Source organism: Podarcis raffonei, chromosome 6 (genome assembly GCF_027172205.1).
Source record: "Podarcis raffonei isolate rPodRaf1 chromosome 6, rPodRaf1.pri, whole genome shotgun sequence".
Lineage (NCBI taxonomy): Eukaryota > Metazoa > Chordata > Lepidosauria > Squamata > Lacertidae > Podarcis > Podarcis raffonei.
In genome coordinates, this window is record NC_070607.1 from 72,013,816 (window position 1) to 72,035,901 (window position 22,086).

Here is a 22,086-nt window from a genome sequence, read left to right on the forward strand (position 1 = left end):
CACATCCCTATCCCTACCGCTATAATAAAGGGTCAAGACTGATTTGGGATATCTGCCATCACTGACAAGAAAGCTACCTATGTGAGTTGGAAATTAAATTAATGGAACTTCCTCCTAAAGTAAATAGGATTAAGATCTTATTTCCATACTTCTCTGTTCTTTTTATGGAAAATTCAAAATTCTACATGGTAGCAAGTAACTGGAATTCACACACACACACACTCACACACACACACACACCACGGCAAGTGAGCATGCATGAGATCGCACATGAGAGGCTGAACTCTGAGCTGGGAATAAGAACCACTAAACTCAGGCAGGCTTACTTCTGGGTAAACAAGTATAAACTGAATCTGCATGTCTTTTCAAAATGCAGGGTGCAAGCTTTTAAGACACACAGGAACCTTTTTCAGAACCTGAGTCCCTTTTTCTCCAAAAGATTGCTAGCCTGATTTTTAATTCTAATAACCGATACAAACGTACAGATCGGTTACATTTGTTGTGAGAGATTAGTGTTGAGTACAGTATAAGGGCAGGAAAGAAAAGGAAAAAAGGCGGGGAGAGGAGGGGGTGAAACTTATTTTCTTTCTTATAGTGTACATGTGGTGTTTGTCAACTGGATAGGTTCTCTTTCTATTTGCTTGTTACATTTCCTTGGCTGGGGACTGCATTCTGATTAGTGGATGACAATCCCATGCTGGTTTCACTAATTTGCAATCTGACCTATCACAACAATTGTGAAGTTTGACCACTCTGATCTCCTTGGAGGAAGGTAGGATACAAATGCAAACAGATATATAGCTATAGATAGATGACAGGGAAGGCCTAAATACCATTGATTAAAAAAACCTAGTTAAAACAAAACCTCAAAATGCATTAAATAAACAATGGAAAACAATTTTGGCAGGAGGAGGTTTGAAGCAGGCGAACTTAACCCCTTTTGACACCTGCTAATATTTCACACACAGGCTCCATGATGTAGTGCAGAATTAGATACCGTATTTTTCGCTCTATAACACGCACCCGACCATAACACGCACGTAGTTTTTAGAGGAGGAAAATCCGTAGGCATGCCACCCATAGGCATTCCCTCCATAACATGCACAGACATTTTCCCTTACTTTTTAGGAGGAAAAAAGTGAGTGTTATGGTGCAAAAAATACGGTATATGTTTTTTAAGCCCCATTGCTTTCAATTGAACTTAAGGCTACAGTCCCAAGTCCTAGGAAGTCCTTTGGAATTCTGTGGCACAGTAAACATTTCAAGGGGTCAGCATCACTGTGCACTAGATTGTAGCTATGATATGTCTTAGCAGCAGGGGCCATAATTATTTCCCTTTTAAAATTTGTCCTTTTGTTTAGTTGGTGTTGTTTATGAATGCATTTTTTTTAAAAAATGATTATTTATTGCATTTATATCCCACTTTTTTCACCAAGGAGTGCAAGGTGACATACAATGCTTCTCCCCCACCCTCATTTAATCCCCACAACAACCCGGTGAGGTAGGTGATGCTGTTTCCACAGAAGCATTCTAGTATTGCTTTTTGTTGTTGTTGAATCAGGCAGAGCCTGTCTTACCTAGTAACTGGAAGAAAAATCAGGAATGAACAGTGCAGTCCTATGCATGTCTACTCAGAATTAAATCCAATTGTTTTAAATGGGGCTTACTCCCAGGTAAACGTGCAGAGGATTCCATCTGCACTGTGTGAGCCTACGAATGCCTACTCAGAAGTAAGCCCCATTGATTTCATTGGGATTTACTCATAGGTAAGCGTGTATAGGATTAAGGTGCCAAGAGTCTCTGTTATGCAGGATTACAGCCTTGGAACTAAGGGATGGCAACTTTAAAAATTAAATGTTGCAACCATAACTTTTCTCCCAATGTCAGCAACTGAATACCGTAAACGAGATTAGATTTTCTTGTTCATTTAATGAAGAAAATGCTGATTTTGTTATAGGTCTTTGATCAGAACTCCCCCTCCCCAAAGAGTGTTAATAAAAGCAAACAGTGGCATGCAAGCGTGGGCTTTTTCTTATCTTTTCGGGAAAGTCCTTTAAAAGTTTCACTGGAGTTTTATTTGAAAACAGAAGTTGCCCCTTTTTTCCGGGAGTTGTAATTTTGTTTTGTTTTCGTCCCGGCTGGTACCACCCACCTTCCGCCTGTGCCCCTCCCCCACCTTTTCAAATTATCTTGGTGGGTGGGGGAGGGACGGAGGCGAGTGCAGAGCCTTCCTTTAAGGGCGGACTGGGCTGGATGGATGAGCAGAGCGGAGGAACGGATCCTGGGAGCGGGGATCTGACGTCAGCGCAGAGGTAGTTTCCCTCGCGAGCTGTCAGACCGTGTGGCAGGTTAGGTATTAAAGGCACTTTGAGCAGCGCCGAGACCCCTCCTCTTGAGCGGCCGCCGCGCGCGCACACAAAGAGAAGTGCCCATCGCTGCGTCCGGCAAGGATCCACCACCAGCTGCGTCAACGCTCCCTTTTCTTGCCAAGGCGTGGATTGAAACACCGCCGGGAGCGGAGCCAGGAGCTTGAAAGGGGCGGGTGGGAGACGCTGCGAGAGGAAGAAAATGAAACCGACCGGGAAAAGTAAGTCTGGGAAGTTTGCTCGGGGTGCATATGCAACCCCCCCCCATTTTCTTTTTGCTCGGCAAAACTTTGGAGTTCTCATTTTTTATTTTGCAAAAGCGTGTGGGGCATTCTGAAGACTGGAAGCACTTGCAAAGGGGGCTCGAGGGTTTGGGGTTTTTTTCTTTTGCAAAACCGCTGTCTGTTTTCTCAAAGGCAAACCGCAGGCAGGAGAGGGGGGCGGTGGAGGAGGAGGAGGAAAGAGTTTTCGTGGGCGTCCAGAGAATGGAGCGCCCTCGTGGAGAACCGGGTGGTGTGTGTGCGCACGGAGAGTATCCGATCGGTGTTTGCAAAAACTCTTCAACTTTGCAAAAAAAAAAAAAAAAAAGTCTAGTGGGTGGGAGAGAAGAGGGACAAAAAAAGCACCACGAGGAAAGAGGAGCGAGAGGAGGGGGGACGGACGTGAAATGCCTTCCAGGCACTCAGCTATGCAAAAGCGAGCGAGAGGCGAGGGAGTCGGGGAAGAGGATCTTTTGTTCGGTAACGTTCAATGCAACATTGCGAGAGAGATCCAACTTATTTCCTGCCTTTTCTCTCTGAATGGAGGTTCTTCTGTTGCCCGCCCCCCCAGGGTCCGGCTTTCTTTAAAGGAAACAAACACAAACCTTTAAAAAAAAAAGATTTCGAAGGTTTCGCCTCCCAAAGCTGCTTTCTTTTACTTTTACATGCTTCTGTTCCCTCTTGATCCCAAAATGGCAACTTTCCCAATTTTTTTCTTTTGCAAACTCCTCCCCACATCTGCTCCCCCCCTACCCGCAAAAAAACAAACCCCTGGCGATTTTGGACTCTGCAAATTTAGGTTTCTCTTAAAAAAAACAACAAAAGCAAAACCTGATTTCAAGTGCTTGTAAAATGACAGCTTTTGGGGGGAGGGGGTGGATTTGTTTGGAGCAAAGCCGGGGTAACGCGTGCTGGGGGGGGCGCGAGTTCCTGTTTCTTTTGGAACAAAGAGAACTCTGTCTAGGCATCTGTCACTCAGGGAAAGAGACACAAGAAAAACTTTTTGCGAGAGCGTTTCTCGTCTTCCGATTGCTTTCGGCGCTTGGGTGCTGGGGACCCCTCTTTTTTCGGGGGGTGGGGAGGAGAGGAGGTCTCTGCTTCTTTCGACCTTGCCTCTTGGTCCCCCCCCCATGGAAGGGATTCGGAGGAGGCGGTTTTGGGGGTGAGAGCGGCGATGCAACTGGTAGAAAACATGGAGTCCAGGCTTGTTTTGTGTGAAGTGGGATGGAAGGGATTTAAAGAAAGAGGTTGGCCGGGGGTGGGGGGTTGAAGCGAGGTTAGCTTCGCTCTCCCACGTTACTTTTCCTTTTGAAACTCCAGACCTGAGTTCATTATCAAACCAGCGCCGGTGGGAGTAATCCGCGAGGTATTTTCGTGTGTGTGTGTATATGTATTTTAATTGCTGCTTTACTAAGTAGCAAACTTCTGACACGTGATTTGTCTCGCTTGAATTCAAACGGAAGAAAATGAAATGTTTGATCTGCCTTTTCTCCTCCCTCCCCCTTTTCCGCCCCGGTTCGGATCTATTTCCAATTGCATTCTCTTTGTGTAGGAATGGACACGGCCGAGGAGGCAGCTTGTTGCTATTTTAACTTCCTTTTGCTTGCATTTTGAGGTTTGGGGTTGGTGGGTGTTTTGATAAAGTGGACGATACGCGGGGCAAACGTAGCTCACCAACCCCCCCCCCCAAAGCAAACCAAAAACAACCCGTGCTTTTAGCCTGACTCTCCTCCGACCTTCCTGAATTTTTTGCATTTTAATTTTTTATTATTATTTCGCTCTGGGCTGGATTTTGTCGTTCCCATGTGCAGCTGGCGGTGTGGGCAGTTCAGGGCCAGGAGGAAACGGCAGCAAAAAAAAAAAAATTGCTGCTGCTCCTCCTCCTCCATCCCTGATGAGATGCAGACTTGAAACAGGAGAGAGAGACTCCCTCACATAGCCAGCAGCTCCCCCTGAGCCCTTCTGCACTCGGCGTTGCCTGGAGGAATAGGAAGACGAGGATCCATTTGCTTTTGCAGCTTTTTTTTTTTTAATAGGCACAAAGTTTTGCCCTTTTCTCTTCCTCGCGGGTGGGTGGGTGGGGGGCGTGCGTGGAGGAGAAGCGAATGCGCGCTTGCATTTCAATGCACTTGAATTTGCCTGGGGTTTTTCTGCGTGTGCGCGCTTGCTGGGGGTGGATGCGGACGTGTTGATCTCCGAGTGCCTCCCTCCAAACAAACTCGACCGCATGTCTGGAAAAGGGCATTGAGCTAACCTTAAGCAAACTTGGAAGTCTTGACGACTGCTTGGCCCACCAGTTTTATATATGTTACCTCTGTCGTCGTCCTCCCTCCCCCACCCCTTTTTGGGGGGAATGTAGAAAAAAAGTCTCTACATGTAAAGGGCTTTGGAGAGAGGAAACTTTTAAGAGCTGTAAGGCTGCAGCCACCTGGGAGACTTTGTTAATAGTGGACACTTGCTTTTTTCAGTCTGATCCCCCTGCAAAGTAAAATGCATCTTAATTTCCTAACATTTTGTGCAATGCACTTTTAACATGTATTGGACTTTGCTCAAAAACATATTAATGAATGAATTTTAGTTGTTGTTTTTTAAATGCAATCATTCTGGTATGGGTTGGGGGATCGAGGTCCAAAACAATTTTTTTTTCATTTGGAAGGGGAAGCCATAAAAATACCTCTTTGTCAGAACAGGGCAAAACTGTTAGAAGTGTCAGGAGTTTCACAGTAAAGAAAGGAGCCATATTAGGAAAAAATACTTCTGGGGTTTCTAATGAAAGCACACCGTCATTAATGTTCTTTACAAGAACTCTATAGTTCTGTGATTTTAATACCAGCAGTCTCCTTCTATAGAGCTTATGGCACAGCTTCATAACTTACTTTAAAATATTGTAGATCTTTTAGAGTATGTAGAACACAACTCTGTAGAGTTGAATGCCAAGCACTGCTCTGAATTTGACCACAGTGCAGAGTACGGATGAGGAACCTGTGAACCTCCAGTTGTTGTGGTTTGATTACCCCATCACCCCAGGCTGCGTAGTCAAGCAATCATAGAATTGTAGAGTTGGAAGGGACCCCAAGGTTCATCTAGTCCAACCTTCTGCAATGTAGGAATCTCTGCTAAGGCATCAATGACAGATGGCCATCTAACATCTTCTTAAAAACCTCCAAGGAAGGAGAGTCCACAAGCTCCCTAGGGAGACCATTCCACTGTCTGTCTAGTCAAAATCTCCTTTCTTGTAACTTGAGTAGTCAGTGGTCAGGAGTGACAAGAGTTGGAACCCAGCATGCTTTGGAGAGTCAAATGTTCCTCATCCCTGCTGTTGAGGTTGGCCTTTGCACATCTTCTGCCTCAGTTACCCATCTGCAAAAGGGCAGCTTCACTTCTCCTTTTGTGTGCTATATAATTGTGAAAAGGAAGATGAGCAAGATGCAATTAGTGAAGGATCTTGTTAGGTACACCTGCAGTGACTGTTGAACACAACCTGCCTTCTTGCAGCTCTTTCACACCTGTGTGCTGGTAATTCCACCTGTGACCCATTATGTCTTGCATTGTCTCCCACATCCCAGGCTTGAACCAAGACAGATCTGCCAGCAGTTCCACCATGTCGGATAGTGACTTTGGGGAGGATGATGGGAGCGTATCTCAGGATCCGTTGCAGCCCGGCAAGAGAAAACGAAGGGGCAACCTTCCTAAGGAGTCTGTGAAGATTCTCCGGGAGTGGCTCTACGAGCACAGGTTCAATGCATATCCGTCTGAGCAAGAGAAACTCAGCCTTTCTGGGCAAACAAGCCTCTCTGTTCTTCAGGTATGAACTTCTGTATAATCCTTTCCTAGCAGGTTGCCCAGTTATGATTTCTTGGATACACAGGGTTGCCAGGTGCAAAAGAGGAGAAGGCTTTGGTACCTTTAATAGCACTGCAGAGGAAGGGATTTTGGCAGGTGTAGGTTGAAAGCTGAAATTCCTCCTGCTCCATTGCTGTTAAAGGGTACTGGAGCCTTCACCTCTTGTGCCTATGTATAAGAAGTTGCAGATTATTTTTTTTAATTTAAAAAGCCTGTTAGCAAAAATAAATCCAAAAAGTAAAAACAAACCAGCTTTTATTCGGCTCAACTAAAATGTCAAGGTAATTAGCAAGCTTTCCTGTTACTCGGAGCTCTTCTTCAGGCCGATTAAAACTCTTCACCCCCCAACACAAAAGGAAGGAGAAGCTGGGCATGATGGGAAGAAGTCTCAGAGTCTTAATCTTGTGTTGGCCTCCGCCCTCCAACCACTAGGTAATACTATCCAATTCGGCCTCTCTTGACTCTTCCCCCCCCCGCCAGTGCACAAAAATTAACCTCCAGCATTGTTAACGTAAGGACTATCTTGTTTTTCTTTACTTCTGTTCTCTGCCTTCCAAGGGACATGCACATTCTGCTTAGTGATGGGAGCAGATCCAGGTAATTGCTACTTTTCATACCTTTAAAGGGGTGGGGGACCATGATCATTCTGTGTGTCCCTGGTAGCTGCATCTTGGAATCTGTTTTATTCCCTGCATGTTAACTAAGTAAGTCTGAAGAATGCCTCATGTACTTCATCTTAAGGTTGTTGGATAATGCAGATTTTGAAGAGTTTCCACCATTCATCTGCCCTCTTCCTCCCTCTTTGTTTTGTCTAATATCCACCCTGAAGAAGAATTCTCAGGAGTTCGAAAGCTTACTTGCTTTCCTTTGGCATTTTAGTTTTTCCTAATAAGGTTATCAGTTGCATTGTGTAGCTAATGTTCAGCTCCACCTTTTGCTCTGAATTTGAGTTAGATGTTCTTAATGATGTTCTTAATAAATGTAACAGGAATCGTAACTTCTTACCCCCTTTTACAAAGAAACAAGTTGGGTGTCCCTTTTCACCTGTGTTAAAGATCAGTAATCTTAAACCTGCCTTCACAAGTTAGCTGAATTTAATTAGTACATAAACAGATACACTAAATGATTTTGCACCAAGGAAGTCTGGAGGACTGGGCAGATCTGCAATATGTTACGAATTTAAGAATGCCTTATGGGCCAAGATCTATAGCCATTTCTTTCTATTGGGTTGATTTTGTTTGGTGTGCAATCTGAAGCACATTTTATAAATATATGTGCACGTGAATCCACTGAAATAAGTAGTGCTTAACTTGCAAGTAGAATTGGGGTGTCAAAATACTCTAGGCTGATTTGCAATCCTATTCTATTGTAGTAATGTCACTACTTGAATTAATTCCAGTCTTTTGCATATATTGGGTAGAATCAGAGTTGGGAGAATGTATTGTAGGCCATCTGGTAGCCTAAACTGTTAGACCTAGTCCTGCCCTCTGGGGCAGTGGAGAACAAATCTGCCCTTTTCTATGGGCTGGTCTCTCCAGGTAGCTTATTAAAAGTGGTAACCATGCATAGCTGAGTGTGAATTTTAACATACCAAGAAATATCTCCTTAACAGCACAAAATTAAGTTACATTCTGCAACAGCATATAATTTGTATGGGAAAGTGAGACAATAAACTATTTAGTGATTGTCAATCTGGAATAAATTATTACTGGGGGTATTAGGGTGTGCATGACTCTTAAAAATGATGGCTAATCTTTTTGGAGGGCCTATAAATGCCCCTTATGTGGACTCTTAAGATGAGTTTCTAGTCTGGCTTGCTGTAAACCATCATTTAAAATAAACGATGGTTTAAAATGAACATGTGTGTTTCTCCTAGGGGAATAAAGACTACAAACCAGAGATTGGTTTGTTGTTACATGCAAGGTAGCACTTGTGGCTTGTTTGTCTCCTCACAAACTACTGTGGTAAGTCAACAACCCACCTTGGCTTACCACTGTGGCTTGTTAGGACACAAAATAAATGCAAGTGGTGGCTCTCATGTAACAGTTTATTTCCTCTCTGGCATGTTGAAGAAAAGTGTGAAGCATTGTCTTTTGAGCATTGTGCACCAGGACATTGCTCACTCACGTAAATCCATAGTTTATTTCATGCTAAACTATGGTTTACCACGGCATGTTAATGGGGCCTATATGGTTCGAGTCAGGATTCCAGAAGACCTCCATTCTTGGATGGTCCATCCTTGGTCTTCTACTGGATTAGTAGGGCAGAAGGCACTGAGGGTTGAAGAATAGGGCTGCAATTTGTCTGTATTGATGGAATCAAAGCATTTTAAATTTATCCATTTTGTGCTTGCCTTATAAATGTACAGATTTTCTAAGGACCCCAGTGTACTGCAACACTGCCCAGGGAATCTGTTTATGACCAGCAGATCCTTGCAAGGTCTCAAGGAATGTTGGGCAGCTAGGCCTTTGGGAACCTATATTAATACTGCTGTTATTACTGTTGTTTATCTACTGCTTTCATTTCAAAAATAAATACCAAGGTGGTTCACAAACAAAAACCAGCAGCAAAATAGCAAAAACAAAAAAAGCCAATGATAAAAATAAAGCTATTTGGTAATTAAAATACATAGTAGTAGCTAAACATGTATTAGAAATTAGAGGTTTAAGCGAAGCTGGTATAATCCTCAGCGACTTCCCTAGGGTGAAGTAGTATTAATAGAAGATTTCTCCATTAGGTGTCTGGGCTTTGCTTTTCACTTCCTCATCCTTCAACTCCACTTTAAGGCATTTCTTGGCAAGTGTGTGTGCCTTGAGGGGGAGTGAAAAGCAGGATATGAGCCTAAATGAACAGTAGACTTGGTTTTAGGAACAAAATACCCAACTGCCCCAAAGGTGTCCCATCTCTTTCCTCCTCACAAATGCTTTTTGTCTGTGGTTGTACTGGGGGAGGGGGAAGGAAGCATAATTTAGAAATTAAGAGAGAAAACACTAAACAAATCTAACCCAGTCCTTAACAGTTTTAGCTGAACTGTGTCCTGTGCCACCCACTCAACACCTGATGTGAATTTAGCCATTTACTATTTGCATGGAATCAAGTACAGCTGAGGGGTTCCTTTCTGTGTGTATTTGGTTGTTGCCTCAACTTTTGGCAAGGTGTGCGTGCCCTTGAATGCTTGTGAAACACACCTAGCTTCCTTATCTGTCAAGTCCTTTCCAAGGATTTGAAGGAGAGGCCAGGGTTTTCGGAAATAACTAAATAAATATAAGATATTCTGCTGGGTCAGTCTAGTGTCAGGAGGGTAACGAGACTTCTGCTTCACCTGGCAAGGAATGCAGGAGCTAGGAAAGGAATAGAGGTGTGGCTGAGGCCAAGAGGGGGGTTTCCCCTGCCCTGATTCATCCTTGGCTACAGAGCTTGTTTTTGGAAAACTGCATCTATCTTCAAAGAGCAAGCGTCAGATTTCTACCTGTACCCTGCAGAGACTTTTAGAAACACAGATGTTTCTATGCCAATGTCAGGTGCTTGTCACCAGGTGCCTGGATAATTTTTATTTTCTGGGTCTGCTTTGGGAGTAAGGGTCTTGCCCTAATATTGAAAACCATTGCCTGTTCCATGGTGTGAAACCAGGGCGTGCTGTGCTTGACAAGTACCTTAAAAACAATGGGTGGAATTCAGTGTTGCATTTGTGGAACAGTTATGTCTGATGTCCCCTCCCCATTCACTGTTCTGGAGGTTCTGCTGACTCCCCTCTGAGCCAGCTTTAGGGGGGCACTGGGGATGGAGAGGGGGAAAGCCCTTGCATAGGACTTCTGTTGACAGGGTTCAGTGTTAAGCTAGTTTAGGACTCAGAATTGTTTATAGAAAGAGCTTCTCATGCAACCTGGTTTAATATACCATAGGAATTCTTGTGTGTGTGTGTGTGTGTGTGTGTGTGTGTGTGTGTGTGTGTGTGTATTGGTGGGGGAATCAATTTAAAATATTGCTGGATGGCTTCCCCCGCCATATATGAGGGCAGTAGGCTAGCTTAGATGGTGCAGGGCAAGGCCTGTGTGGCACATGCAGCTATGTTTTCCAACATACCACCCCCCACTACCTTTCCTTCAACATCTGCCACCTGAGGCAGCCACCTTACTATGTCCAATGGTAGGACCGGCCCCGTCAGGCTTCTTAGGAGTTCCGTGAGAAACACCTCCAGGGCATGCATATTGAAAACTGGGGAATTTGATCTTGGTTGCTTCATGTAAAAGGAAGCTTCTTAAAAAGTAGTGTTCTGAAGTAAAAACCAGTTTCTTTCAGGTGAGAAAATCTATCTTGTATTTTTAAAAAGACATTAGACCTTCCTTACTGTAACACTGTTCTATCAGTGCATGCCACATTCCAGTGGATTGGGTTTAATTTGGTTAAACATTCAAATTGTGATTGCATGAAATAAGAGATTAAACTGTGCATGTTGTACAAATTGAAATGGCCGAAATGTTAGCTGTATGCACTTTACATCCTGAAAGCTTAGCGATGCTCAAATACATGTTTGGTTGGTTGTTTCTAACAGGTAGGTATAGTAGCGAACGACCTTATGGTTCAGCAAAGAAACCAAAACAAAATTCAGACTGCTAGGGCAATGCCACGTTAGTTCCCTTCACTTGAAGGGGGTATGTTGTGATTGTGGGGAAGAAGGGCCTCTCATATGTAGGCTACTCTCCGGTAAACAACCTTGCTGGGGCCTGGAAATCTGTAGGTGGGGCCAGGAGCAAGTAAACGGTGAAGTGGGCTGTTATGCAGTGGCCTTTATCCGTTCTGTTGTGTTTTGCAAAATCTTTCTTTATGTGGTTTGCCTCCCCACAAATTGCATTTGTTTACAATTTAAATACAAAAATGAGAGGAAGAAAAAGGATGAAAGGGGGGCTGTTGGTGGTTTCTTTAAGAGCCTCTGGCATGAGATCCGGACTTTTGGGTTTCTCTTTTGCTTTCCCAGCTCAGGACAGAGGTCCTAAGTCACTGGGAAGACAGGGGAGAGGCTGTCCCAGCTGGACTCACTTAAAGGAGCTCATAACAGCTCAAAGTCTTCCTGTTTCTAAGGAAATACCTCCAGGTGTCATGATTTAAATGAATCTTACAGGAAGCCCACTATCAGGGCTATAGCCCTGACCTGTGGCTTCCCCCTCTCACCCTTCTAGCTTGGAGCAGGTGGCCTTACCCCCAGTTGTGTACATGTTGTGGCCTTTGGTACTGGCAACAGAGAACAAAACCAGTCCTCAGGTTTGTTGCCATTCACACAAATGCTGCTTAAGCTCTCAAAAATGAGGTGAGCATACCACCTTTTCTCATGCTTACAAGAAATTATCCATTGCCCTTACTTGTTACTGGAATTGCAGTCCTAACCAGCTGCTCAGCCTATCTAGAATGCACACTTGATTTCTGAATCTGAAAATTCTCCAGCTACAACACTTACATTTGCTAAACAAGCAAGTGTAACGTCAGCAAAACTAGCTGAGCAGTGCTGCACGGATCCAGACAGCCCAAATAGAAATCTAATACGATAGTTAGATAGATTTCTGCTTGGGCTGTCTGGATCCGTGGAGCTCAGCTAGTTTTGCTGGTGGACCCCACTGACAAGATTGCATGGGGGTAAGCCTCCCAAACTAGCTTGTTGCCAGGCAATATCACTTTGGGTTTGGGGGGTCTGCATGGTGCCACCCAGATTTGTTCTGGGGGTGACCAGTTGCTTGTGTCATTAGAGCTGGCATAGTTAATTGTGTGTGTCGGGGGGGGGAATAAACAAGCATGGCTTTGGATGCAATAGAAGGACATGTAAACCTAAGGAGTGTTGTTGTGGTTGATCCAAAATATTCAGATTGTTTGATCGATGCTGCTTAGCCTTGTGAAAAGGACAAAAGTGCTTTTTAGAACTATTTGTGATCAGTGCATTTTGGCCTCTCTTTCTCTGTAGCAGAGAACTGTCCCCACATAACTGGGGTCACTTGGGTGCCTGACTCACTGAACAGCTAGTAGCATTCCTTGCAAAGTTCTGAGCTTCCTTTGATAGTTCCCATCTCTCTCTCTACTGACCAAGCTTGGTGCTCTTAGCTGGGATCTGACTGCACAAGAATGCTTAGTCTGTTCTGCTTGGCTTGCTGTGAGCACAAATATTCCGATAACAAGTTGCAGCTCTTGCTTGTATGCAGAGAAGGAGTTGGCTTGCTGAAGACCATCTAGATATTCAAGGTCACCTTTTGTATTTCTAAAAGCAACATAAATTGCACCTTTTTCTGGTACAGTGTACATGTGCACAGATGTAGCTGAACATAAAAGTGGCTGTGAGATTTCTGCATGCAAATGTTTACTGGGACTTAATGATTGGTTGCTTGCTTTATGCAGTTAGAATTTGTGTGCAGCAGTGCCTCAGTTTCTCTCTGCATATGGGGCATAAAAGGCGTACAGCTCATTGAACCTGGAGTCTTCTAATCAGTAACTGGAAGGACCCCCTTTCTCCTTGCTTAAGGAGCTTTTAAATTTGTTCTTTTAGCAGTGAGACTATGGTAGGGTTGAGAGCTGGGTAATTTCCATGGTGTTAAGCAGCAAGAATAGTGTCAAGACTTTCAGAATATCTCTTCTACCCATGATGGCTATGCTCTGCCTCTGTGGTCAGAGGCAATATGCTTCTGAATACCAGTTACTGAAAATCGCAGGAGGAGAGTGCGTTATTTGTGCTCAAGTCCTGCTTGCAGGTTTCCCAGGTTTGGCCACTGTGAGACCAGGATGTTGGATGAGATAGACGTTTAGACTGATCTAGCAGGTGCTTCTTCTGTTTGAGAGCCAGTGTGGTGTAGTGGTTAAGAGCGACAGACTCATAATCTGGTGAACCGGGTTCGTGTCTCCGCTCCTCCACATGCAGCTGCTGGGTGACCTTGGGCTAGTCACACTTCTCTGAGGTCTCTCAGCCCCACTCACCTCACAGAGTGTTTGTTGTGGGGGAGGAAGGGAAAGGAGAATGTTAGCCGCTTTGAGACTCCTTAAAGGGAGTGAAAGGCGGGATATCAAATCCAAACTCTTCTTCTTCTTCTTCTTACCTCTGAGGCATTGTACAACATTGGGGGCAGACCCTACCTTTCTTCTGTCATGGAGAGTCTTCACACTTATTCAGGCATAGAAGAAGGGCAGAAGGCTCTCCTTGGTGGTTCTGTGCTCTTACCAGGGCAAGACGGGGGAAGTCCACATTGTGAATATGCCTGCAGATGTGTTCAACCTAGAAGTGTTTTAAATGTAAGCTGTGTTGAGCTGCCAGCTTCTGTTTTTAAGTCTTGTAAGCCATGTGCAAGGAAACCCCCAACTTCTTGCTCCACACGAATGGAAAAAACTATGTATACTTGTGAAAGGAGACCAGTTTGAGGCTTTGGAAACATGGTGATTGTTTTCTTGAGGCGGGTGGGGAGGGGATTAAAAACAGGGAAATTATTGAGTTTGTGTTAACACGTATCCCCAGGGAAAATATTTTACAGAGCTGCTGATTTGCAAAAGATACATCAGTCTACTTGATTTATTTTCCCATAATTGTTCTCTTTGAAGCACTCTTTCATTTTGGTTTGGCTTTCAAGAAGGAAAAATTGTTCTACACCCTCGTGTGTGACGTGAAACAAATTGCACAGGCAGCAGCTGTGCTTCCCAAGGTCTTGTAACCAGCTCCTCATGGTGTTGCGCTAAGATTCCTAGCGGGCTTCTTTGGCAAGGCATCCAGAACTTTTGCTAATTCGCCAAATGGAAACGTGATTGTCCCTCTCTCTTCCAAAGAGTGCAGTTGCACATGTTCGTACTGTGCAATCCAAGCTGGTGCCCTCCAGCTGTTCTAATAAGCATGGCCACGCTAGCTGGGGCTGATAGAACTTGTAGTCCAAAACAACTGGAGAGTACCAGGCTGGCAAAAGCTGCTCTAATATCCTAATTTGTTCCTTTACAACTGTAACCAAGCACTGTGCTATTGTGCAGTGTGGCTGCTTCATGAGCAGTTGTATAATGCTGTTGTAGGTAGAGGACGGAAGAAGGCTAATAATAATGATAGGCCTCGAGACCTGAGAGACTTAGTCTACAGAATGGTCCAGAATTGCACAATACATTTCTGCTGGAGTGAAGCACTACCTAAGTGGGAAATAGGATGGATAAACATTGTTAGTCCTTTAAATGGTGAGTTCATTGTTTGCTATAATTGAGCTTAGGTAGGTAAAGGACCCCTGGACGGTAAAGTCCAGTCGATAATGGCTTTAAATGAAATCTTTTGTTGTTGTTTAGTCGCTTAGTCATGTCAGACCCTTTGTGACCCCATGGACCAGAGCACGCCAGGCACTCCTGTTTTCCACTGCCTCCCGCAGTTTGGTCAAACTCATGCTGGTAGCTTCGAGAACACTGTCCAACCATCTCAACCTCTGTCATCCCCTTCTCCTTGTGCCCTCCATCTTTCCCAACATCAGGGTCTTTTCCAGCCAGTCTTCTCTTCTCTTGAGGTGTCCAAAGTATTGGAGCCTCAGCTTCACGATCTGTCCTTCCAGTGAGCACTCAGGTCTGATTTCCTTAAGAATGGAGAGGTTTGATCTTCATGCAGTCCACGGGACTCTCAAGAGTCTCCTCCAGCACCATAATTCAAAAGCATCAATTCTTCGGCGATCAGCCTTCTTTATGGTCCAGCTCTCACTTCCATACATCACTACTGGGAAAACCAATGAAATCTTAGCTTTATTACAAGTATGTTTTCCCCTTTTGTGATCCTCATAGAAAACTCATTCATATTAAAAGATGAGGTGCACGCGGCAAGAACGGTGGAGAGAAAAAGGGAGAGAAGGAAAAGAGGTTGGGCAGTTCTAGAAGTAGTACAGTGGGTGAATTGTAAACAGGAATTTAATATCCAGTTTACTTTCTTGAAACATTTCTACACACTCTCCCACATCAGTCTTGAGGAGGCACACAGCAACTTTAAAATAAAGGGATGAAAGCAGTTGGTAACCCAGTGCAGATTTTTAAAAAAGTGTAAGAACCTGCTGGGGCCAGCCTGATCTCCACTTCCCAGTGGTCTTCCTTGGGAAAGAGGTATAGCAACTGACCCAACAGCCAAGGATGGGGAACATTTTTCAGTCAGAGGCCACGTTCTCTCTCTGGTTGCAGGCCAATGGAAGGGGCCAGTGTGCGTTCCTGTCTTGTATTTATTTATTGTGTGCATCTTACTGCACCCAGGTACTAAGAAGTCATGGCAGGTATGAAGACAGTAGAGATGTTGTCCTGCATTTAGGCAAGCTCTTCTAGTGTGCCCTTCTTGGTGGTCATGTTGTTGTTGCTATTATTATTGTAAGTCCTCTAGTCTCTGCAAAATATTTCCATGTCTCAAATTATGAATATTTATGACTCGACCAACCAGCTTGGAAACTTCAGTTTCCATTTCATGGAGAGTTGGTTTTCTGCCCAGTAAGTACCAGCCTTCGCTTCTGGAAAGTTTTGGACTTGCTTTAAAATTAAGTGAACTTGCTCGGATACGTTGCAATGCGTCTTAGCAGAGGCCCAACCAGATACCCAATAATTTTCTGGTTTTCCTTGCCCCCTTGTGTTTAGCCAGATGCAGTGGCGTAGCGTGGGGGGTGCAGGGGGGGCCGGCCGCACCGGGCGCAACATCTGGGGGGGGGCGTGCTCGCACTCGCAGCTCTCTGCCCCCTGCTAAAATCCACGGGTTAGGGGGCGCAAATTACTTGCCTTGCCCCGGGTGCTGACAACCCAAGCTACGCCACTGGCCAGATGCAATTCTGTAGTATGAAAGGAATGTAGACTGCACCGCTGAGAAGTTTTTGAAATAAGTTGCCAATTAATTTGCGAACTGTTTGATCACAGCCAATTGGTATGCACATTTGTTCATGAATCTGTGAAATGGGGAAATTTCATTTAAATCAGCAGGTTGTTCTTTCTATGCCAACCTAGGCAACTTGTTGTCTTCTGTGTTTAAGTTTCACAGAAAACAGTTGCACTTATTTTAGTGGGGGATCACTTACTCTGTTTCCTAGAGATTATCTTTTGCTGGATCAAGGTTCTTGTCTATAGAAGAGTTTTTCACTCTTGATTACCATGTACACGTGCATGTATGTGATTGGTTTTCACTAGTTATACTCCTAATCAAACTATACATTTTTTGTTGAAAAAGGATGGGGGGCGGGTGGGAAACAGCCATTGCTGTTTCTTTGCAGCCCCTGGCATCGGTTTTGCCCCATGCAAGCTCTGATGTAATGACGAAGGGAGCCAGTCCCAAGCTCCTGTGAAACGTGGCTGAGGGATTGGCCTTTGGGTCCAGCAGATCTGCTTCTCTGCAGGCAGAGTGGGAGCTTCACCCCCAAAGGCCTCTTAGCTGCAGTGGCAAGCTCTGCCACCAGTGTGCCTTTGCAGATGGTCCTCTGTCAGTAGGGGCAAAAATGGGTGTGTTGGACCCAACAATTCCCACTCCCCTTACAAGGGAGAACCCTGGAGCTGGCATAGTTCTCCACCCCCATTGCCTTTGAAACCAATGCCTTGGATAGTTTCTGTCTTGGCTAGCATGGGCTTGACTTGGGTTTAGGAAGGGGCAGTTCCTTCTCCCTCAACCCTCCCCCCCAAACCTCTGTCAGGTTGCTCTGCCCATCTCCATGAGACTTTTTGTGCCGGATCTTAGACTTGTTACAAAGTGTACACCAGACTTTCTCAGCTTGGTGCCCTCCAGATAGCTTGGACTACAGCTCCCATCACCCCACAGCTGGAGGGCACTAGGCTGGGAAAGGCTGCTGTGGGCTCTGTCTTCATATCCAGTCCCTTCTCTTCCTTCCTCTCGGTTTCACTGAACCAGGGCTGGTTGCTCTTTCGGTTTTTACCTTTGACATCCAGCTCAGAGAAGAGTTCTGGGAAATTGGAAAGTTTGCATACCAGTTTGTTATATTTTTGTTGGTTGAAATAAAGGTATTGTCCCGTTAATACTTTTTGGTCTTAAACCTCAACTGCTCGTACTTCTGAGCATAAGGGACAGGAAATGCTCTGGTACAAATAATTCAGTAGATCAGTCTTTGGGTACTGTATTCATGAAAATAAAAATAGTTGCTGAATTATAACTGACCGGAACTGGAGTGAAACTTGAGAGAGGTGCACATTTCTCTATATTGGCTTTTTATTTTTTAAGCCCTAGATTGCAATGTATAAAGGAAACATCCTACATACTTTCTATTCACTCCTGGACAGATCTGGCAGGAGAAAAGGCATGTCAGGAATCTTGGAATAAATGGTCTGTGCTTTACCCTACACTGGCTGGGCAGATCCCAGCTTGTAACACTGTGAAACAGAAATTCAGGCGGCAAGAGAATAGCTGTCTTCTCCTGGCTTCTCAAAGTGACAACAGGTGGCAAGGATAGGATGCTGGAGGCAGAGAATGAGCCATTGCCCCTCCCCAACCTTTTAAAAAACCTGTGGGAAGTGTTCAATTTGCAACCATGATGCTGTTAAACCTATTTCCTGTATAAAAAAAAGGGCTACATGTAACTCAGCGGCAAAGCACCTAGTTTGCATGGAGAAGTCTCAGGTTCAGTCTCGGGGAGTTTGTGAGAGTAAAAGGAGAATAAAAGGAGTTTGTGAGAAGAAAGGAAAGAGCCACAAATGCTTTTTTAAAAAAAATAATTTTCATTATAACCATTTCCAGAATCACATTCAGATATACATTTCCATCGATTTCCCTTCTTCCCTTCCCCGATTGCTTTAATTTCCCCACCATTCCTGCATATTCTTATACAGTGGTACCTCGCAAGACGAAATTAATTCGTTCTGCGAGTTTTTTCGTCTTGCGAATTTTTCGTCTTGCGAAGCACGGATTCCCTGGGTATTAACGGTTTTAAGAAAAAGGAAACAAACTTGCAAGCCATTTTCATCTTGTGAAGCGAGCCCATAGGGAAATTCGTCTTGTGAAGCAACTAAAAAAACGAAAAACTCTTCCGTCTTGCAAGTTTTTCGTCTTACGAGGCATTCGTCTTGCGAGGTACCACTGTATATCCATTCAGATGACTCCCCCCCTTATTCTTCCTTTATTATATATTCCCAGTACTCTTTTTAACTATTTTGCATGCCCTTGGAGAAATGGCTGTATAAGAACAGAAGAGGAGTCTTGTTCTTACTGCCAGCGGCCCATCTAGCCCACAGTGGCCAACCAGCTGCTTCTGGGAAGCCAGCAAGCAAAACCAACAGCACTTGCCCTAGTTGTGATTCCTAGCACTTGGCATATTGCTTCCAACAGTGGAAGCAGAACATTGCTGTTCCGGCTGGTAGTCACGGACAACCTTATCAGTCATGAAAAAATACATTTGGCTATTGAAGCCTCTGCATTTCTCTCTTACTCACTCACTTCTTCTTAGAAAAATGTGCCCCTCAACTTCCAGTGTAGCAAATGCTTTCCTTTTGCACCTTCTCTGTTGTTTCCCATGTTACAGGTGGGCAGCCTCAACTCTGCTCTTCCCCGAGAGTCTTAAGTCTAGCACCATAGCTGCTGCGCACCCCCCAAGTCCTTGTTCCCTGGCATCTAACCGAGCCCTGTGCATTTCTCCCTTAGATCTGCAACTGGTTCATCAACGCCAGGCGCAGACTCCTCCCAGACATGCTGCTTAAGGACGGCAAGGATCCTAACCAGTTCACCATTTCTCGCCGCGGTGCCAAATCTGCTGATGTGACGTTGACCCATGCAGCCGCCGCCACAGGGTCCGGACTCCTCATGGTGCCTCCTGCCTCCTCCGCCTCCTCCAAGGTGCTCTCCATGTCGGTCTGCTCGCCCATGACCTGCCACCCTGCCCGGCCGCTGGCCGGCAGCTTGACTGTGGTGACGAGTGAGCAGGAGAGCCCTCGCCCCACCTTCCAGCGGGTCAAGCTGGAGCCTCACCCCAAGCAGCCGCAGCTGAGCGCGACGGGCAGCACTCTGGCTCTCCTGACCAGGGCAGATGCCGCCAGTCCCACCAGCGGACTCTTCAACACGCCGCCGCCGACTCCGCCCGAGCTCTTTGGAGAGGACTTCAGCAGTTTCCAGTTGCTGGTGGAAGTGGCCTTGCAAAGGGCAGCTGAGCTTGACTCGCAGAAGCTGAGCGGGCAGCTGCCTCCGTCACTGCAGAGAGAGGCCGCTGCGCCAGCCCTCTCCAGAAAAACCAAGTAGCTTTCTCCAGCCACTAGCTCCTTTTGGAGGCTTTGGGGGTTCCCCTGCTCCTTCTCCCAAGTTTTTCTATTGGCCTCTGCACTGAGGGTCCTCCCTGCCAGATGTTAACGCTGTGATATGGCTACCCCTCAACCAGGAGCAAAACAAGCCGAGGCTTCCTTGGCCGTTTTGACGCTGTGCTGCCAGCTCACCTCAGCCTCCAGAATGAAACACTGTGTCCGCCGCAAAGCAGGAGGACAACACATCCTTTGGCTAGCATTTCACTTTTTCTGGACCTTGGCAGAATCCTTTCCTCCTGTTGAAGCCACATGGAGGACACTGTCTGACTAGGGGGGTGCCTGAACCACGCACAACCTGCTCTTGAAAGGACCGAGAGGCCTTAACGTGCTCTGAGAGAACATGGCTGGTGTTCTGTTACTGTGACTTTGCGATTTATTTTTTTGCTGTGGAGGATCCTTGTGCAGAGGTCCTTCTCTTCTCCCACTTTTTTTTTGAAGCCTGCTGACATGGAAGAGAACAGGAAAAGGGTCCAATACGTAATGGAGGAGAGATAATAATAATAAAAAAAACCCCAAGTACCTTAAAAATACGAATTATGGCGGGGAGGCGAAATGAGTGATTTCACCTCTGCCCAGAGAATCCTAACGTGTGTCCTTTTTGGGGGCGGGCGGGCAGGGGTTGTTTGTTTTGCTGTTTCTGTAGCATATCTTCTTTGACGTACTCTCGGTCTGGTGCGCATGAGTGGCTGGCCCCTGCATGTGGCCTAACGGGAGTCCCCGGCATGAGCAGATTTAACTGGAAATGCTAATGTTTGTGGCATCCCTCTCTCTTTCCACTGGGAGGTGGAGAGGGGGAACAATCAACGACCACCCTTCGAATACTGGTGCCAGTTAGAAAAAAGTATGGTGCTGTTTGAGCAATTTTATTATTATTATTTTAGGTGCTGGCTTTTCGTGACTTCATCCATTCCTCTCCCTGTGTTTTCCCCCATGTCATGTTTGAAGATGTGCAGATCAAAGTGGCAGGGAAGGATGCTCTGCTGGCAGGATGCTGGCTGAGACACAGCAATAGGGCATTTCAGAGCTTGGGGAGGAGGGATAGGATCCGAAACAAGACTCTTTGACTGTGAAGTTGCTTTAAACAACCCTTTCTTCTTCGTTTTTCATTTTGAATTTTGTTGGTCGTGGACTGAAACTCGGGAAATCTAAGGTGTCTTTATGGATGTGCTGACAAAACTACCTATAGAGGGGGGCGGAAAACACCAACCTCCTGGCTTTGTTTTGGATCCTTGCTCTCATCATGCTGAATGTAGTTTCTCTTTTGCTGATGGAGCACAGGTGCCCTCTTGTGGCCAGGAAGGGAGGTTGAACAGAGTAGGGTCTTCCATAGTGAATTACAACCTCTCCTGCAGACTACAAGCTATGTGTGACCCTGAAATTGCCTCCCTACATGATTTGATGTGTCCCCATGTACTTGGCAGCCTTGGCAGAAATTTAGACCCACCTGATTCCCCTTGAGCAGTGTTTTCCAAACTTGGGTCTCCAGCTGTTTTTGAACTACAACTCCCATTATCCCTGACCTGATTCAGCTAGCTAGAGATGATGGGAGTTGTAGCCCCAAAACAGCTAGAGACCTACGTTTGGGAAATGCTTCCCAAGAGAGAGGGTGTGTGGAAGCCAGATGTTGCTGGAGTTCCAACTCCCATCATCCCTGACCAGTAGCTGGGGGGCATGCTGGTTTGGATAGGAGGGAGTTGGGAGCCCCAGCAGCATACGCAGGGCCATATATTCTTCATCTGTGGTCCATGCCCTGGATATAAGGGGGTGGGAAGCTGGGGGTTTGCAAACTGCTAAGACATGCATACATTTTTCATTGAGTTACGCCTCCCCCCCCTTTGGCCTGAGACCAGGAACTTGCAAAACACAGAGTGCCCTGGGTGATATGAACATCCACCTTTTTTATTTTAATAGTGCTGTTTCACTGTAAATGTAAGTTAAATAGTGATCTATTATATACACCTATATATCTTGAAAAACACTAATTTTTAGAAGGTGTTAGCCTAATTATTACGTTGCATGAATAGTAAAGCTAAAAAGCCCAGCAGGATGCAACTTTTCACATTTTTGTTCTTGAACTAGGTGTGCAAACCTGGTGTCGAAAAATGACAAGGACAGCAGTGAGTGCATTGGAGAACTGGAACTAATAGGGTGGGAATTGTTATGGGCTTAATGGAACATTGTGATGTGCCTCCCCCCTTTTGCAAATTACAGATTTAGGGCTAAGATTGGTACAACCTGTAATTGCTGCTGCACAAATAATTGCCTGCTTTCCTTTTGTTGGTACTTTTTGATCTTCGGTGATCCTTTATCAATCAGCAGGGTATAGCTTAACTCTGTCTAGAGAGCTGCTGTTTTGACATATTGATCCAGAAATTTGAATAAGC

General features: G+C 45.3%; 1 protein-coding gene and 1 long non-coding RNA gene across 4 annotated transcripts; both read left to right on the forward strand.

The window, feature by feature from the left end:
• Nucleotides 1-2,239: 2,239 nt before the first annotated feature.
• Nucleotides 2,240-20,673, forward strand: TGIF2 (TGFB induced factor homeobox 2). Of its 3 annotated transcripts, none has more exons than XM_053393978.1 (3): nucleotides 2,240-2,587; nucleotides 6,193-6,431; nucleotides 19,053-20,673. In XM_053393978.1, the coding sequence occupies exons 1-3, from the start codon at nucleotides 2,569-2,571 to the stop codon at nucleotides 19,641-19,643; spliced, it is 849 nt and encodes a 282-aa protein (XP_053249953.1). In that variant the 5' UTR covers nucleotides 2,240-2,568; the 3' UTR covers nucleotides 19,644-20,673. The 3 variants fall into 3 exon arrangements, with proteins under 3 accessions (XP_053249953.1, XP_053249952.1, XP_053249955.1); XM_053393977.1 differs by lacking the exon at nucleotides 2,240-2,587 and adding an exon at nucleotides 2,999-3,106; XM_053393980.1 differs by lacking the exon at nucleotides 2,240-2,587 and adding an exon at nucleotides 3,795-3,992.
• Nucleotides 14,346-16,502, forward strand: LOC128416345 (uncharacterized). Its single transcript, XR_008331193.1, has 3 exons — nucleotides 14,346-14,740; nucleotides 15,192-16,086; nucleotides 16,263-16,502. It is a non-coding gene; the product is annotated as an uncharacterized LOC128416345 (long non-coding RNA).
• Nucleotides 20,674-22,086: the final 1,413 nt, after the last annotated feature.

Bases quoted from the DNA above. Each gene is read 5' to 3' on its own strand.
- TGIF2 (XM_053393977.1), top strand. From the start codon at position 3,034: ATGCCTTCCAGGCACTCAGCTATGCAAAAGCGAGCGAGAGGCGAGGGA. The intron at 3,107-6,192 runs GTAACGTTCAAT...CCCACATCCCAG, and splicing joins GGAAGAGGATCTTTTGTTCG to GCTTGAACCAAGACAGATCT. The intron at 6,432-19,052 runs GTATGAACTTCT...TTTCTCCCTTAG, and splicing joins CAAGCCTCTCTGTTCTTCAG to ATCTGCAACTGGTTCATCAA.